Raw genomic sequence first — 18,118 nt, 5'->3', positions numbered from 1 at the left:
CTGAAGCTTGAGTGTGGGAGCAGAAGCAAGGCTGGAGAGGCCGCACAGCCTCTCCCCAGACGGCTGAAGGATATGGGCATTTATCCAAGAGCAGCAGCATCCACACAGGACTTTGAGAGGAAAGCTCCCTCCCGATGCTGCAGAGAAGACAGGCAAAGGCATGCAGAGGATGGGAGCCAGGGGTCTGTGGCGCTGTCCTCTGAGGCTAACCCCTGGCTGGTGTCGAGGAGGGCTGCCACCATCCCTACTGATCAGGACAGCTCCCTGTCCTGAGGCCAATGGTGCAAATCATATGGCCCATGCTGAGCTCTTGCCTTCCGTTTGGGAGACTGGAATCTGGGCACACGCCAAGCACAGGGTGCACACGGGACCAGGCCCACGTAAAAGCGGGGCGCTGAGTCTCTCACGAGCTTCCCTGGGAGACCACTCTCCATGTGTCCTGCCTGCGCCCCTGAGAGAGGGCCCCCGGGGCTGCCCGGCCCCTCTGAACACCAGGCCGTCGCACTCTCCCTGGGCTGTCATGCATCGCAACCATGAGAGCCTTTATGTGCCGAGTCCTGGGCATTCCTTCTAGAGAATCCCTGCACGAAGTGGTCCAGGGGACCCCGACACAGGCGTCTGCTAGTAGAGCCCAGACAGGTGCTAACAGCTAACAACCGGGGAGGGTGGTGGGCAGGTGAAGTGCATGGGCCTGACAGTTCGGAAGCAGAAAGGGAGGGACTGGCAGTGGAGGAGAGGGAGTGACAGGTCAGAGGCGCCCAGGCTCTGCTCCCTTAGCCCCTGTGCAGCGCCAGGGGCGTCTCCTCAAGTCCGTCCCTCTGAGCTCTCGGCACCCAGCTGCATACCTGACTGTGAGCGTGGTGCCTTTCATGTGCTCCCCAATCCCTAGCACGCTGGCTGAGGACAGAAAAGCTCGGGCCTTCTTCACTTTTACAGATTAAAGTATCTACTATGAAATCCGTGACACAAACATGTTTTAAAATTAACCTAAGTTGCATATCTTTAATTTTCTCACTTGTAAAATAGCCAGAATGGTACTGACTTTCAGGTCTCTGTGCAGACTGCCGTTGCCTATATAGTAACCATCTGACAACAGACCCCTCTCCTGTTATCACTACTATTCTTGAGCTTCTGACTGAACTTCAAGGGAAGATTCACTTTACACTTCTGACTAAACCTAAATACTTGTAAAGCAATTATCCTTCAATAAAAAATAAATGAATTAAAACAACAACAACAACAAAAAACCTAAATACTTTAGATGATTTACAACTGATTTCTTTCTGGAAATACTTGCTTTCTGATTTCCTAATCATACATGTAGAAATTTCATTACTCAGGCAAATGTAAAATAAAGCATGGAGACTTTCAGTCTCTAATGCAACGGACTAACAAGGTACAGAGAGTGGTACTTACTTTGGTATCGATGGCAAAGCCCGTTCACCTTCTGTGGAAAAAAATGAAAAGAGAGAGATGAGATTCCTTTGGAAAAGACTGTATGTAGAAACCAAAGAAGATGAGTCCTATCCCAGAATTTTAGCAATAATCCTTTAAACGCAGCTGTTATATGCCTGTGATGGGTTAACACAGCTTTATTTTCAGTATTTATGACAAACATGCTGTCTGCAGGTGCAGACTACAGGAAAGGCACTGCCTCTCAAAACCAGGCTAAGGGATAAACAGAAGAAAGCTGTTCTTCCCAGGAGACGTTAGAGAAGAAAGAATTTTTCATAATCAAAGCCAACATTCTTTACAAAGACTGAACACCCTGCATAGGTTTGGCTACTCCAAAACCTATACAGGGAACACAGAAATTCAAAGGAAACAAACCCACCGGCTCTGTAGCTGCCAGAGGAACGTGGGTCCCGGGCAGCCGAGGGGCCAGCAGCCTCAGAGCCTGAGGAGGCCCAGGGACGCAGCTGGGGGAGGTGCTGGGGCCCCTACACAGGGGCAGACCCCCATGATGACGGCTGGGCTCCGGCCGGGGCATCACAGGGGAGCTCAGGACTTGCTCAGGGGCTGGGGAGACGCGTTCCCCAGCTGTCCTTAGTGAACCAGGAAGCATGGAGCCCCTGGTTTAACCTCTCTTATCTGGATTAACCTGGTGGTAAAGCCAGGTTAATTTCCCACCAGTCCCCTGGCTGCCTGGGAAAAGGGTTACTCTTGTCTTGGTAATGTGAAATTATGACCCTAATTTGCACAATTCTTTCCTCTGAGGAGAATTTAACTAAAAATTGAAAAACTGCCACTGAGTTTTCTCTAAATTAAAGGAAAAGTTAGGTAAGGCCCCACAAGAAGGTCCGGGGTAACAGAGCAACTCTGATAGAAGCTGGTTCGGGCACGTGGCTTCTGACTCTTACAGTTTTCTGCCCCAGTGATACCACCTATAAAAGCACTTTCTAAATTGAAGCAATTATGGTGGATCACAGAGCTAACAAAGTGCACCTGGGCAGAGCAGCGCTCATGTGTAGAACTGAGACGTCACTTAGAACTGTTACACTCACAAACACATGCGTGTTGCTTACCATGAAGCAGCTCATAACCTAGAGAGAACAGACGGGTATGTATGCAACTGTTCCTTAACGCGTGTACCAGGAAAATGGTGCATCAGAGTTGTAGAAACATATTTTACACTTATTTTAAATTTTAAGAAACTAAATTAGAAAGTGTACATATGCTCCTGTCCACATATTTCTAATTATAATCCATTAAAAACATTTGACTTTAAATATTATTTAAAAAAAATAAATATTATTTCAATTAGGCAATATAACTTAACTTTAGGAATCTATTATAAAATAGTCACAAGCACATATGCTGTGATTTAGAATAAAGTAAATTATCAGGCTTAATCATCTATAAAGACCACATAAAATTGATAAAAGCCTCGGACCCACTACGTTTTTATGAGAAGCGATTTCATTTATGCTGTCTTTATATGAATGAAGAATTTAATGTGTCTCATTTCATGAGATTTGATATCAAAATGTTTCTTCCAACAGGGGAAAAAAGTCAACTAAAAACCAACCCAAGAAGATGTTAAAGCCTCAAACATTTAACGCCTAATGTCTGAATGTTATTTTTTCATATACCAACAAATTGATGAACAATATTTTGGCAAATTAGGGTGAAATAAAACAATTATTTACCAAAAAGAAGATAGGTGCTATAGTACATTTAACATTTTTAACAGAATACTATCTTTATGTGAAGCAACTTTCCCAAAACATTTAAACAATGCTTGCAAGGTATATACCTTCATTTAAATGAAGCACAAAATGAAAACTCAAGAGCTCATGAATGCAAAAATTTTAAATGAAAGGAGCCTTTAGATATTTCTAAAAGCAACTTCACTACTGTATTTCACATTTAAAAAAGCTATCATAACACACACTCCATTTTAGGGGGAAAATAAATAAATAGATTTTATTGGTTTGATCATGGTGGAAAGAAACAGTTCTGCCAGATTATTCATGTCCTGGAATTCATGCACTTACTGGCCTTTTGGCTGATGGCTTTAGTATGACATCCTGACACTAACAAAGGTTTAAACAAAGACTCCAGCGATGCCTCTGCTTCATCCCCCACCCCCACGCCCTCCACCTGCTGTCAGCACAGAGAACTGGACCGCTGGGCAGCACGACTCTGCAGTGTCTACACCAGGAGTGCAGGGCCTCATCTGCATCCCTCATGTCTCCCCGACTCCTCCTCTGATCGTCCTTCCCACGGGGTGGGGGTGTGCTGGCAAGGATCTTGTGTCTGCCTGCCCAGAGCGGCAGCCTGATGGGGGCAACTGTGGACACGGACCCACCTCCCACGCTACAGAGCAGGTACTGCTCCTCCTTAAGGATGAGAAGTCCCCAAGCCCAGGCTCATCCAGTGCGTCACGATCACATGGGAACAAGCAGAATCTTTGAAGTGTGTGACACTGTGGGTGCCCTGAGCCACCTCCAATGGAGGCCATTCCCATCCTGCTTCCCGCAGAGACCACAGAAGCAAGTACCACTCTTCTCGCCTTCCTGGACGGAACTGAGGCGCAGGAAGCTAAGTACTTAGCAGATGGCACGCGCTCATGATGTGAACCCATCGGTCAATGTAATTCCAAAGCCTGGTTTTTTCCTGCTTTGTTTCAGAAATCCAGACCCTCAGAAACACTGTGTCTTAACCCTTTGCAAAAGGCTACAGAGACTCAGCCCCGTTCCGAGGATTCAAGACATCATGCTTCAGACCGAGTTTGTTCTCTGACTACTCTAAGCTTTTGAGAGCTTTAACAAATAGGAGACTTTATCTATATGAGTTATAGGGGCTTAAAAAAAAAATCCCTTGAACATAATCCCAAAAGTTTATTTAAAAAACACTAATGGTAACTGAGACAATACTTTAAGGCTGTCGCTCAAATCAAAAGGGTCTGAACACAAACCATGTGTCCTTTAAGCTCTGTCCAAACCCAGCTCGTAGGCTGTGAGCTGAGTCGCTGCCCTAGAAAAGCAGGAATACAGATTTGCTGGGCTGAATTATTTGTTCGCTCTTCACGTTCAGAGTGGCCTGAAGGACGGGCTCAGGCTGCGGGCGAGCCTGGCGGCGGCGCGGAAGGCTAGGGCAGGGGCGGCTCACCTTTCTGGGGCCGGATGATGAAGGACTGCGTGGCCCCGTGCACCAGGCGGCAGTACCCGTCGATCAGGTCGGCCATGTTCTCGGCGATGGTCAGGGACGGGGCCGTGACCGTCAGGGGCTGGACAGGGGAGAAGAGCCAGAGAGAGCGGTCATTGTTCCTTCCGCTCCTCAGAGGGCCAGCTGTGCCGTGACATCAGATCGAGAAGCACTTGAGCCCAGAGGAGAGTGGGAGTGAGATGAGATCTGTCATCAGGTCTCAGTGAGAAGAGAGGGTGGTATTTAAGGATCTTATTTCTAGAATATGTGACAGAAGGCAAAGCCAGACAAAAAAGAAAAAGACACTTAAATCGCTTAGAGTCACTTTCTAGAACAAAGAGGTGGGGGAAAAAAAATGTTTCCTACAGAAGGTCTGGCTCCTTAGGCATACTCTAAGAATTTAGAAAATTAGTAAGCTCAATTATGGCTTCTTTTAGAAACTAGACAAGTGTGGAGTAGACTTTTATCAACCATCCATCATAATTTTTCTAACCTTAAAGAAAATTAGTGGAATTTCATTATTTTGAGCATGCAGAGCATGCTCTACCTAAGAGCTTAGAAATCACTTTTTTCAAGGCAAAACACACAATTATGATACATTTCCTCAAAGACCTGTCATTAAATGTTATCCAGGAGATAATCAGAGTGGTATTTTTACTTTCAAACACAATTACGTCCTAACTCACATAGTCTTCATAACTTCTTTCTAAAGGAACAACTCAGCTCACCTGAGTCATCCCAAGTATTGTTTGAGGGCAGCAAACAGAAAGGAGGACAGCCTGAAAATCATGGTGCAGACAGGAAATTTCTGAGAGATTTTCAGGAAATCTGAAGGTTTCAATATTTCATGGCATCAGTGGTATAATTCTGAGACTCAAATGTACTGCCCAGAGCCTGAGAAATGCCAGGATTCCAAAGCAGGAGGAGCAAGAATGAGATGAGAGAAGCCTCGAGAACAAACCTGCCCTAGCAGGGGCGGCAGCAGCACAGAGCCTAGGGGTGAGAGTGGGGCCAGGGCAGCGCCCCAAATGGGCTTCATGCAGAAGTAACCCTGTGTGCGCTGCTCCCACCCCCCCACAGTGAACATCACATATAACACCATCCAGGAAATAAGACAGTAGCACAGTTTACAGAATATATATAATTTTAAGAGGTTGATTTTCTTGGTAATTCATGATAATATTCTAGTTTTTCCACAGAAAGACTACATTAGTTTTTAAGTGAATCGATGCATTTGAACTATGGTGCTGGAACAGACTCTTGAGTCCCTTGGACAGCAAGATCAAATCAATCAGTGAAATCTAAAGAAAATCAACCCTGAATATTCATTAGAAGGACTGATGCTGAAGCTCCAACACTTTGGCCACCTGATGCAAAGAACTGACTCACTGGAAAAGACCCTGATGCTGGGAAAGATTAAGGCAAAAAAAGAAGAGGGCAGCAGCGGATGAGATGGTTGGATGGCATCACCAACTCAATGGACATGGATTCAAGCAAACTCTGCGAGACAGTGCAGGAGAGAGAAGCCTGGCATGCTGCAGCCCATGGGGTCACAAAGAGTTGGACACAACTTAGCGACTAAACAACAACAATTTGTTATGCAGGGCTTCCTAGGAGGCTCAGCAGTAAAGAATCTGCCTGCCAAGAAGGAAACACAAATTTGAGCCCTCGGGAAGATCCCCTTGAGGAGGAAATGACAACGCACTCCAGTATCCTTGCCTGGAGAATCACCATGGACAGAGAAGCCTGGCGAGCTACAATCCGTGGGGTTGCAAAGAGTTGGACGTGACTGAGCGACTGAGCACACACACACACATCTGTTATGTGATGCTCATTACGTAAGAGAGAGCTGAGATTCTGATGATCCATGAAAACTTCATCTATATCCTGAAACAATCCTTTCAATAAAGGGCTAGTTTAGAAATAATGATTGTTTCAGGATATGGCAACCCACTCCAGTATTCCTGCCTGGAGAATCCCATCAACAGAGGAGCCTGGTGGGCTACGGGCCATAGGGTCACACAGTCAGACAGGACTGAACAGACACAGCATGAGCAGAGGCTATCTCCTTTATCCCCCTTACCTCGGGCGCCCCTGCGATCTTCAGCTGCAGCGTCCCTTTCCTGTCCTTGTCTTCACTGTTTGAATACTGGATAGTCTGCACTTGGTTGAAGTCGGCCAGGTGTGTGGGCTTTGGGAAGAAAAGGCAAACATTTGACCACAGATGCCAGACACTCGTGCACTATCCCGTGTAATCTCCATGGTCCCCACCCCACCCCGCTGACAGGGTGTCTGGGGAGCCTGACTGTCCACCTCGCCCAGGAGGAGGGGGCCTTTCTCACTCTGAGGAGCTGGCGTGGACCTGCCAGGGCCGCCTGCTCACCTCACGGTCAGGGGTGTGTCTGCCCTCTGTGCTCCTGGAGGCAGAGGGGTGCTCGACCTTCAGGGGCTGGACGAGGGGGCGCTGTGCCCCAGCATGAAGACACGCAGAGGAGGGAGGGAGCCCCTGACCTGACTCTCCGGGTGACAGTCTCGGTCTCAGGGAGCATTCTGCCCTGCTTCTCTCAGAGAGAGGGACCCATGCCCACTCCCAACACACCATGAGCAAGGAACGTCTCTGACCTGTTCTGGGGTTCTTCTGAGGGTTTTGGTGCTGGGGAGACAGCGGGCATCTAAAGGACCCTTCCCACAAGGACACACCACCAGCTCATTTCCCAAGAGGAGTGGGCTTTTCTTCTCATGCAGACACAACGTGCCCATCAGTCCCCACCCTCAAGCATTTCATGACAGCCGTCAGTCTGCAGGGCCAAATCCCACGCATTTACTCAAGACTCTCGGCCTGCTCAGGGCCGCCTCCTCTCAGGACACAAGTGCCAGCCCCTTCCTGCCGAGGTGAAGCACACTTACATTGCAGCCCTTGTCTGTGAGGTAACTGATTCCTTCCTCGGGGCCAATCGCCAGCTCTACTGAAATAATCCAGCTTGACTTGAAGGTGAAACAGGTGACGGCAAAGGCACCAGGAGGAAAAAAAGGTATTTTAGATGAAGAACCACTGAAACATTAAAGGACCAAAGCAGGGGCCAGACAAGCTTCTACTCATCTCTGTCATCAAATAACACAGAACGTGCCCAACGCCAGGCCTTCCTGCTGGCCCTGGTGGTGGAGAACCTGCCTGCCACGGCAGGAGACACGACACAAAGGGGCTCGGTCCCTGGGGTGGGAAGATCCCCTGCAGCTCCAGGACTCTTGTCTGGAGAATCCCACGGACAGAGGAGCCTGGTGGGCTACACTCCAGGCACAAAGCGTTGGACACGACTGAGCGTGCACACATGCATGTACAACTCCATGGTGCAGCATCTGCTGAGCCTGAGCAGAGACAGACAGACTGAGCTCATTCCGGTGAGCCTCAAGCCAACAGTTTCTTTGGGAAGATTATCTGCGTAGGTAAACTAGCCCTGAGAGAACAGTTAATCAACGAATCGCTGGGATGGGATTAAAATAAATCTAAATATGAACACAGGCAAGCTATTAAAAAGGACTGTTTTAGTCTCACGTTGACATATTTTCTTTTTGTATTGTTCTCCCACTGTAGAGTGGTACAATATTCTCGTGTTAAACACGGGACAAATTAGATCCCAATCAGAAACTGAGGTATTCATGGAAAAGACAGAGATTCCACCGAGTCCCCTACTGCAAATCCCCATACTTACACCAAGGGCACACTTGAAGCATTCTTTATCAAATCTGTACACCGGGGAGAGGATCTCAAAGAACTTCAGAATACTTTCTTCCCTGTTAAGGTTGGCAAACTGTCTAAATGTTTGTTGGATCAATTTTCTTAGTGTTTTGGCCTGTGTGATAAAACCACAAACATCTTTTCAGAGTCAACAGTAAGTGAAGACCACAGCAGTAACCCCCAACACCCAGGAACATCTCTTCCCCAGCACCACGTAATACCACCTGCATTCACCAAACATCATTATTTATCAGAGTCTGGTCCTTTTTAAAAAAATAATTATAGTAAAATACACACAACATATAATATACCATCTGGTGGCTCAGATGGTTAAAAAAAATCTGCCTGCAATGCAGGAGATCCAGGTTCAATCCCTGGGTCGGGAAGATCTCCTGGAGAAGAAAATGGCAACCCACTCCAGTATTCTTGCCTGAAGAATCCCATGGTCAGAGGAGCCTGGTGGGCTACAGTCCATGGGGTTGCAAAGAGTCGGACACGACTGACTAACACTTCACTTTCAACTATTTTAAAGTATACAGTTCAGCTCTGGCTCATCGGAATCGGGGGTTCCTGCGGTCGGCAGAGGAGGGGGATGACAGCCCTCACACACCCCACACTTCCCGGGCAGTCGACACGTCCTTTCTGAAGCAGTCTGGTAACAGAAATCAAATACCTTACAACTACAGCCTTTGAGAGATTATCCTTTGGGAATAATGAAAGAACTAGGTGAAGACCTAGCAATGAGGAGGCTCCGTGCGGAAGTGTGCAGAGGACCCCATGTCGGGGCACACACACACACACGTGAAAATAAGACAGCCCGGCGTGGTGGAGACACAGTCACAGGAGCGCACAGGAGGCGGGCCTCACGCGGGGGGCACGCATGAGGGAGGCAGGGTGGGTCGGCACGTCTATCCTGGGCGCACGGGGCCGAGGTGCTCCCACAGGTAAAGCGGCCGCGGGAGAGCTGCGTGGGTGGAAGCCTGCACAGGAGGCCGACAGCTAGCTGTAGCCAGGGCCGGGGCTCAGACAGGCAAGCCAGGGATGGGATCCCAGGCAATCTGAAGAGGCCACAGAGGCTAAACCAAGGAGAAGCATAGTGAGTTCCAGGGCAGCAAGGACTGAATCTCAGATGTTGCCTAGAATGTGAGTGGTCAGTCGTGGACGCTCTGCAAAAAAAATCCAGGGAGTGCATTTTGGGGAAGACCCATCCAAGCTCTGGGCCACAAACCCAGGGCCTGCAAAGGGCCGCTCTCACCATGGCTGAGATGGCGTCCAACCACCGTTCTAACTCGAGGCTGTGCAAACAGTCTCTGACTCTCCTCTGGAGGATCACACTCACCCACCTGAGATCTCCACGACACCTGAAACCTGATGGGCCGCCAAGAGAACCTCCCTCCCCACTGGCCGGGCCAACAAGACTGTGCTGATTGGCTCTGCACCCTGACGTCCCTCGAGGTGCCCAACCTCTTCGGCTCTGCCCCCTCGCCACTTCCGCTGCAGTGTCCCCATGTCAGAGACACAAAGGGCCGTGTGCGCTGCCCCTGGCGAGCAGGGGTGAAGTCATCTGCCCCACACCAAACAGAGTCCAGTCGATGGCTTGTCCTCTTTTCCAAAACCCTCAGCCACAGGACACGCATGGGGTCAACTAACAGCACACCTGATCACTGAACCTGCTAGAAAACTTCCGAGTAACTGAGCAAAGAAGTTTGAAAGTAGTAATTATGCAGTGTTAGCAGACAGTCCGAGCTATAGTTTACGGATCTGCTCGCCCAGCTGAACCTGGGAGAAGCGCAGCATGCTTACTGAGCGCCCACCCCAGCCCTCGCTTTGGCTCGCTGTGCATGCATGCCGCCAGGCGAAGGTGCAGGGAGGCACAGTGGCGAGCAGCGGCTGCACAAGCTGGCGTGCCGGCTCGGGCTAGCTTCCTGGGACACAGGGCCACACCCTGGCTTCCCGCCAGCCAAGAGGGGCGCCTGGTCAGGAGTACCTAAGCTTTCTCGGGGTCTCTGCTTCAGTGAGGCCACCCAAGAGGACCAAGAGATCTCACATACAGCACCAGTGCTGGGCAAGAACTAGAAAACGCTTGCTGTCTGAGAGGAGCCCCAGATTCATTTCTAAGAAGGATGTCTTAGAAAGCATCAGTTCTTTCCTTCTTTTTCAGTGAGGAAAAAGTTTTACAAAAACTGACTCCCTAGAATCTCTTGATATTAATAAATATACCTCCCTATTTACAGGGTTTCAATATCCTCTCTGTGTTTGAAACAAGGCATCTGTCAGTGACAGCTAGTTGGTTTTCAACAAGTCCATACACAAAGAGAAGGCAGTATTACTAGGATGAAGCATCAGAAATTGTTGCTATTCAGCCTTCTGAACAACATTTATCAGATGCTGCTCTTAGTAGAACAATGGCCTCTGAGGGCCTCCTGGATGAAAAGGTTAATATAATCCTAAAGAAAATATGCCAGAAAAGAAAAATACACTAAGAAACAGGAATCGAGGAGTTACATTATCTCCCCCTCTCCCAGATGCCAACTCTAGGTCTGTTAATAAGTGCGTGTCAAGTGTGTTTTTCTAAATTGAGTTGTAACTGACATACAAGGCTGTATTAGCTTCAGGTGTACAGCATAACGATTCAGTACTTGCACACATCAGCACTGTGAACCGACTGCCACAATGTCTGGTTAACACCATCTCACACTGTTACGCTTTTTTTTTCTTGTGATGAGCACCTTTAAGACCTGCTTCCCAGCAACTTTGAAGTATGCGACACAGTGCTAGTAACTAGTCAGCGTGCTTTACATCACATCCTCACTTGTAACTGAAAGTCTGCACCTGGTGACCCCTGCACCCATCGCACTCCCCCCATGTCCCACCACCTGTTCTCTGTATCTAGGAGCTTGATGTTTTTTCTTTTTCTTTTCATATAACTTTCTCCGTCTGACTTCACTGAGTACAACATTCTTAAGGACCATCCATGTTATTGCAAATGGCAAGATTTCCTTCTTTTTACAGCTGATCATATTCCAGTGTGTGTACGTGTGGGTCACTAAAGCATGCCTCCTTTCCAGCTTCCATGTGTGTGCGTGCGCGCGTGTGTATGTCTGAAGAATGCCTCCTTTCCAGCCTCCACGTGCGTGTGTGTGTGTGTGCACACGTGCGTGTGTCTAAAGCATGCCTCCTTTCCAGCCTCCTTACAGAGGTCTAGACCAGGGGGGCACTCTCCGTGCAGAGGCCAGGAGTCAGAGGCTGAGTGAGTGCTGAGCCGGGTACTTCTGTGCTCACCACTGGAACAGGAATGATGAGTAACTTAAATGCTCCTGGGAGGGGCCTAGGAAATCACTCTATTACTCTGAAGTACAGACACTTAACTGTGGATCTCGTAACATTTCTAATCCTGAAATGAGATTTCTACTGTGAATTATACTCAAATAAGCTGAAATCTGGCTCTTTTATTTGTGACATAATTTTAGATTTACAGAAGAGCTGTAAAGACAGTGCAGAATTCCCATCGACCGCCCCACCCCATGCCCTGAAGAAAACAACTCACACGACACTGACGCAGCTGTTAGACACGAAAGCAGTGCTGCCAGGAGGTCCTCTCTGAGACGCTCCCGTCTGCCCACGGACGCCCCGCTGCTCCCAGACCCCACGTCACACTTACGCACACCCCCCGCCCCCACAGCTGTCACAGCTCCCTGATACTTGTGAAGAGTAATAATCACAATTTCGTAGACAGTTAGTTCCCTCATGTTGCGACTGACTGAGTTTTACTGGTCCGGTGTTTTTAAAAACGTGCCTCTGGCACTAAGATCAAAGAGAGAGAAGTTTTAAATATCTTATAAATTAATTTTAATAATCAGGCACATACACCCCAATCCTATTTGCCATCAATCAATCAATCATAGCTTTCAGTTCAGTCGCTCAGTCGTGTCTGACTCTTTGCAACCCCATGAATCGCAGCACGCCAGGCCTCGTTCCATCAAATATAAGGTAAACTTTTGACACTTCAGGGTCAGCATTAACTACAAAGGATCTTCTAGAAATCCAGATATGAAGGGGAAAGGCACAGAAGACAAAGTGGCTCTTGGAGAACCAAATATTAACTGATCAGGCCATTCTATAGGTTAGTCTAGAAGAAACAAGAAGGTGTGTCACGGGGGTCTCTCACCTCAGCTACACGTGTATCGCAGCGCCTGAGGCCGGCACCTGGGGTGGCCTATTTTGAGTATGAGGACCCATTTTAAAAGCAGGATAACTTCTTGAACTCCCAAATGCCAGCAGCCATGCCTCTTGGGGTAACTGCTTCCCTGCACACAGCTCTGACCAGACTCTGCACGATTCTGAGGCCGCCCCGGGATGCACACATGGCCACTGGAGGGCCTACCAACGTGACCCAGCCACCTGCACACCCCTTCCCGCTTTCTAAGGCTGCACTGGGCCATGCGAGATTCTGTCCAGTGACGGGGCAGACGCCCTGAAGAACAGTGTCTGACATTCGTGAGCACCTCCCCTCCAGTCCACCCAGCAAAGGGCAGACGGGTGCACAGGGCAAGCTTCTGTGCCCATGCTAGGGCCTCAAGCTACAGATCAAACTGAGCCCCACGCGACTCAAGGTGTCAGGTCAGAACCTTCACCAACGCAGGCCAGCTCCAGAGCCAGCTTCTGAACCACTGTGCTTGGGCGTCAGTGGACGGGATGGTGTCCACACGGCTGCTCCAGCATGGAACGTGACCTCTGTGACACAAAGTCACAGCAGCAACAGCCACAGTTCCAGAGTTTATAAATTAGACTGCGACAGGTGCTTGTGTTATGTGTGTGTGACCCTTGGGTCAGGAAGACTCCCTGGAGGAGGAAATGGCAACCCACTCTAGTATTCACGCCTGGGAAATCCCATGGACAGAGGAGCCTGACAGGCTATAGTCCATGGGGTCACAAAGTCAGACACAACTGAGCGACTAACACACACACACATATGCACACACACACACACACACTGATGTGCTAAAAAGCCACAGCAATCCTACCTACCCTATTTCCTTTGTTGTGGAAATAAGAAACCAGGTCCCAAATCATGAGGCTAGGAAATGGCAGAGCTCCTCTGAGCTGGACTCTAACTTGACACAAAGCTCTATTCTCACAACGCACTCGACCGTGTTCTGGAAGGGCTGGGGAGCCACACATCATATCCCCGATGTCCCCTCCCCTGCGGTGGGAGCTGCAAACAGAGGCAGGAGCTGGCATTCTGCAAGAAGTTACTAACAGGAAGGAGCGTCCCCCAGTCAAGAGAAGACAGACCTTCAGAGTGCACGTCTACACAAGCAAGCACGCACACACACACAGCAGCACCTGTGGCTCTGCACGTGCTGCTGCTTTACTTCTCTGAGTTGAAACTGAGACTGTGAAGACTGAGGTGATGCATTCACCACTGTGAACACAACGCTCCTGGTTTTGTATTGAGTGCACACACAATCAAGACACAAAACCACGGTTTTCTGGGAGAAAGCTCCACCTTTAAAAGTCTACTTCCCATGAATACGACTAGAGTAACTGTCAGCTTCTTATGTTCAGACTTTTACAGGTAAGAGGGAAGAGCACGTGGCACGGGGGAGGTATCTGCCTAACACGGTCATCTGAGTATGATAAAGACGATGCTAATTACCTTGACTGAATCCAGTAAACTCCTAGGGAAAAACCGCTTCAAACCAACATCTTTCCTGAAATACAGAAAGAAGTGAATTAACAAATGATACCACCAAATCAGTACATATAATGACACTGTTGCAAGAACATAAAAGAAGTTTATTTATCCTTCCACACATTATTCAAGAAGGAAATACATATATTAAAGCTCCAAATGACTGGCATAGTCATGGAACACTTGGGACAAGTAATTTTCTAGATGTGTGCAGAAAACATTGAGACAAGTTGGTTTAGGCAGAAAATGTTTTTGTAACCCTTAACTATTACAAACCCTCTAAATATTGCCTCTTTTACAATGTGTAAATAAACTGCAGTTTTTTGAACACTCTTTGAAAGTTAGCCTTATAAACCTCAATTCCAGCTGGATAATGCTATATTTATACAGAAAGTAGGCTGGCCTGATTAGAAAAAGATTTGAGTTATACCAGGGATGCTTAAATTACCTTAGATTAATCCTAAAATCTGATGATCCTTAAAAATAAACATTAGTCAATGTTTAAAATCTAAGTTTCACACAGAAAGCAAAACAAAAAGAGAAATTAAGTGATTGGCCTAAGGTCAAAAAACTGAACGTGAGGACATGTTGGAAGTCCCAGTGATTTTCTTTAGATCAGGCTACAAAACCAACCATTAATAACAAGTGCCTCACGGCATTCTGACCGAGAAAACAGGTGAGAGAATGGATCCTTCTCACGGGAAAGACTTGAAGGCTAAAGGAGAAGGGGACGACAGAGGATGAGATGATGGGATGGCATCACAGATGGCATATGAATCTGAGCAAACTCTGGGAGACAGTGAAGGACAGAGGAGCCAGATGCAGTCCCATAGGGTCACAAAAAGTCTGACACAACTGAGCAACAACTAAGTTTCTACTTATTGATACTTTGGATATAAGTGAGCCAGGCTTTTTGGCCACTAGGTGGCAATCACGCTAGTAAGATAAAGCAAAGCCTCTGGACATGAAAGATGATCAGGAGACATAGAAGATATAAAAGGATCATGGACAAAAATGAAATATAAGTATCTTTTACATTAAAAAAATAAAATGAATATAAAATATAAAAAAATAAAACAAGGATGACTTCACCCTTAACTATAAGTGAGCAGGTACTACAAACAAAACCACAGAAAACAAGTCAGAATTTATGTGGTTGACTGCATATCCAAACATTTTAATCCCCTATTTCACACTCTACTAGTTAGAACCTAAACCAGCGAACTCCTTGCTAAGTCCTGGTCTCAGATCTCATATCCTTTTATTATTCTATGACGATGATGGCGATGACGATGTTTAGCACATCCTTTCAAAATCCTTGCTCAGCTCCCATGACACACTGTTTACTGGTTTTACTAATCAGCAAATTCACATAACTCTTGGCTTGCCATTCTTCTAATCACTCTTGCTTATAACTTCCCCTTCTTATCTTCTCAGATATGAACAAGGGGAAAGTGTCCACCCAAGTTCTTCCCTCTCTTGCTGCCTCCTAACAAGACAGGAACTTAGCATTCTAAGGATTTCGGAGCTAATCACTATGGGAAGTGGCAAAATAAGCACATAAAAGATAAACTAACACCACAGAGCATTTTCTTCCCTGTTTCCCTTGTCAGGGACTTGCTTTATGCAGAGAGTTCTGCCCTGGAATTTCGGCTTTGCAGAAGGATGGATCTTAATGCCTGGTGGATCTTAAGGGCTGTGACTTAATGCCTGTCGACCTCAGGTGATACCTACATGTAACATGGGGCCCACTAACTCCTACTGACAACAGTGGTGCTGAGAGGAACGAGGAGGTGTTAGGGACCTAGAACCCTATGGGGGCAGCTTCCTCTCCTCTGGAAATACCACGGTTGCCCCTGCTGTCTGGTGAGAGTCTGGTCTATGTGCCTGACCAGCCGTGGTCTTGAGCAGAGGCAGGTGTGACCTAATGCTGCCGCGAGCGGAATGGGGAAGAACCGGGGACACAGGCAGGTGGGTGAGTGGACAGCAGACTTGGGAGGTGCTCTGGATGCAAAGCAGTGCTCAGGAAAAGGTGATAGGGGAAGGCTGATGCATGGGGACGGGGAAGGCTGATGCATGGAGACGAGGAAGGCCAGGGCCAGCTTTGGGAGGCCCAAGGCTGGAAAAACCTTATTCACACATATTAAGTGAAAGTGAAATTGAAAGTCGCTCAGTCGTATCCAACTCTTTGCATCCCCGTGGACTGTACAGTCCGTGGAATTCTCCAGGCCAGAACACTGGAGTGGGTAGCCTTTCCCTTCTCCAGGGGTTCTTCCCGACCCAGGGAGCGAACTGGGGTCTCCTGCATTGCAGGCAGATTCTTTACCGACTGAGCTATGAGGGAAGCCATTAAGCTTATTATAAATGAATTCTCATGTCAAGGAATTAATTTGTTTCTCCTTTGGCACTACTTCTGAGAAGATTCAGACCTTGTCTGTTGCTTTAATTAATACTTTGTGGACATCATTCCTCTTAGATTTAAAGCTCAGGCAAAAAAGCAAACCAAAATCAACTTTAAAATATAACTGTAATGCAGATTATCATACAGTATCCCTATCTTATCCTCATCCCCAAACTCTCAAGAATTGAGTATCATTAAGAATACTACTAAGGTCCCTTAACCTCTAAAACGATACCTTACAGTCTTTTACAAATGGATAAATGTTAAAATTCTCTAAGTTTACGAGAAACTGTCGTTGCTTCCTAACAAACCTCTCACCCTAGGCTACCAGGTGGCATCTATGGATGATGGATGGCTGGCAAGATTCAAGGGGCCTGGCGCCCTGGTGATAAGGAACACTGATTGCCTGGCACAAAGAGAAATAACCTTCTATCCTGGTTAAGCCACTGTCAATCAATTCATGCCAAATCTGTGAGCTTTCCCTTCATCAATATATTATCACAGCCAACTAAAGAAAGCATTAGATCACCAATGACAAGAAGGACAATTAAAAAAGAAATGAAAGCAACGCACCATTAGAATCAACCTCAGCTAATTTTAAATCAATTCACTGAGGAAATAGCAACAGAATATCTAATATTCTGCAAAGTGCCAGAAACACCAGGAGCTCCCTACATCAACACAGCTTACTCTAACAGAGGAGAGACAGTCACACCAACAACTACAGCAAGACACCTTTCTTTAAAGAGCAAACCACTTCATAAGGAAATGAGCAGAACTGAAAAGTTACGTGATTTACTTAAAATACTTGCACAGTACAATTCTGTACTGTGGAGAAGAATCATCGGTACGTAAGTCTTCCTTCTACAATGTTACATTAGGAACCATAATTCTAACACTGTATTATTAGCTTATTTTGGTTTCATCTGTCATCGTTAGCAATGCCATTTTTCAGCTAGATAACAAAACATTTTTCTTAACACATCCCATCTGACTCCTGTCTGTGATTTATAAGAGACATAAGTAAAAGAACCATCTGTGTGCACTCCAGAATGCGCCCTTGCACTGTGAGACCCCAGGAGGCCAAGTTTTGGGGTTGGGAGCTGGGGTTCCCCTCTGCCTACAGAAAAGGCACCATGGCTCTTCCAGAGTGGGAAAGACATAGAAAAAAACACTGATTAACTCTCTGGATGATTTAAAGAAAAAGTACAGAAAGTTTTACATTTCCCACTCTCCAAAGTTGGGCTGATTTTTTTTGCATAATTGAAAATAGCTATTTTGAAATGTGGTAAAGTTGAAGGTTCACTATGTTATAAATTACTGAGATTGTCCATAAATTTTCTGGCAGAAACCAAGAAGCTATATGGACTATTTCAGTTTTTCTCCTTATGGGTAAGGAAAAAGAGAACCCAGAATAAACTAATAAAGAACAAGTAACATTCTGCACTCCTGTATAATTCTTTTCCATACCGAGAAAAAACATTCACACTTCTAAGTGGCTCCAGGCTACTAACAAACACAGTAGAAAGGACGGTGCCGACCGGCCAGACGCCTGGCTACCCATCCCCGGGCAGGACTGCCTCAGCGAGCACAGAGCACCACCCCCGGCCTCACCGTGACCACAGCCTTGCACGGG

At 47.0% G+C, this 18,118-nt stretch overlaps 1 protein-coding gene across 17 annotated transcripts in view; it reads right to left on the bottom strand.

The window, feature by feature from the left end:
* Positions 1 to 18,118, bottom strand: part of PTK2 (protein tyrosine kinase 2) — a 192,948-nt gene that overhangs the window by 71,691 nt on the left and 103,139 nt on the right. For all 17 annotated transcript variants that reach the window (XM_070802389.1, XM_070802371.1, XM_070802383.1 and 14 more), the window contains 6 exons: positions 14,046 to 14,100; positions 8,361 to 8,501; positions 7,558 to 7,635; positions 6,734 to 6,841; positions 4,615 to 4,732; positions 1,417 to 1,447 (listed from right to left, as the gene is read on the bottom strand). In XM_070802389.1, coding sequence (XP_070658490.1) covers positions 1,417 to 1,447; positions 4,615 to 4,732; positions 6,734 to 6,841; positions 7,558 to 7,635; positions 8,361 to 8,501; positions 14,046 to 14,100 — 531 coding nt within the window. The remainder of the gene's footprint in view (positions 1 to 1,416; positions 1,448 to 4,614; positions 4,733 to 6,733; positions 6,842 to 7,557; positions 7,636 to 8,360; positions 8,502 to 14,045; positions 14,101 to 18,118) is intronic.

This window comes from Bos indicus, chromosome 14, assembly GCF_029378745.1.
Source record: "Bos indicus isolate NIAB-ARS_2022 breed Sahiwal x Tharparkar chromosome 14, NIAB-ARS_B.indTharparkar_mat_pri_1.0, whole genome shotgun sequence".
Taxonomy (NCBI): Eukaryota; Metazoa; Chordata; class Mammalia; order Artiodactyla; family Bovidae; genus Bos; species Bos indicus.
This window is presented reverse-complemented; position numbering and strand designations above follow the sequence as displayed.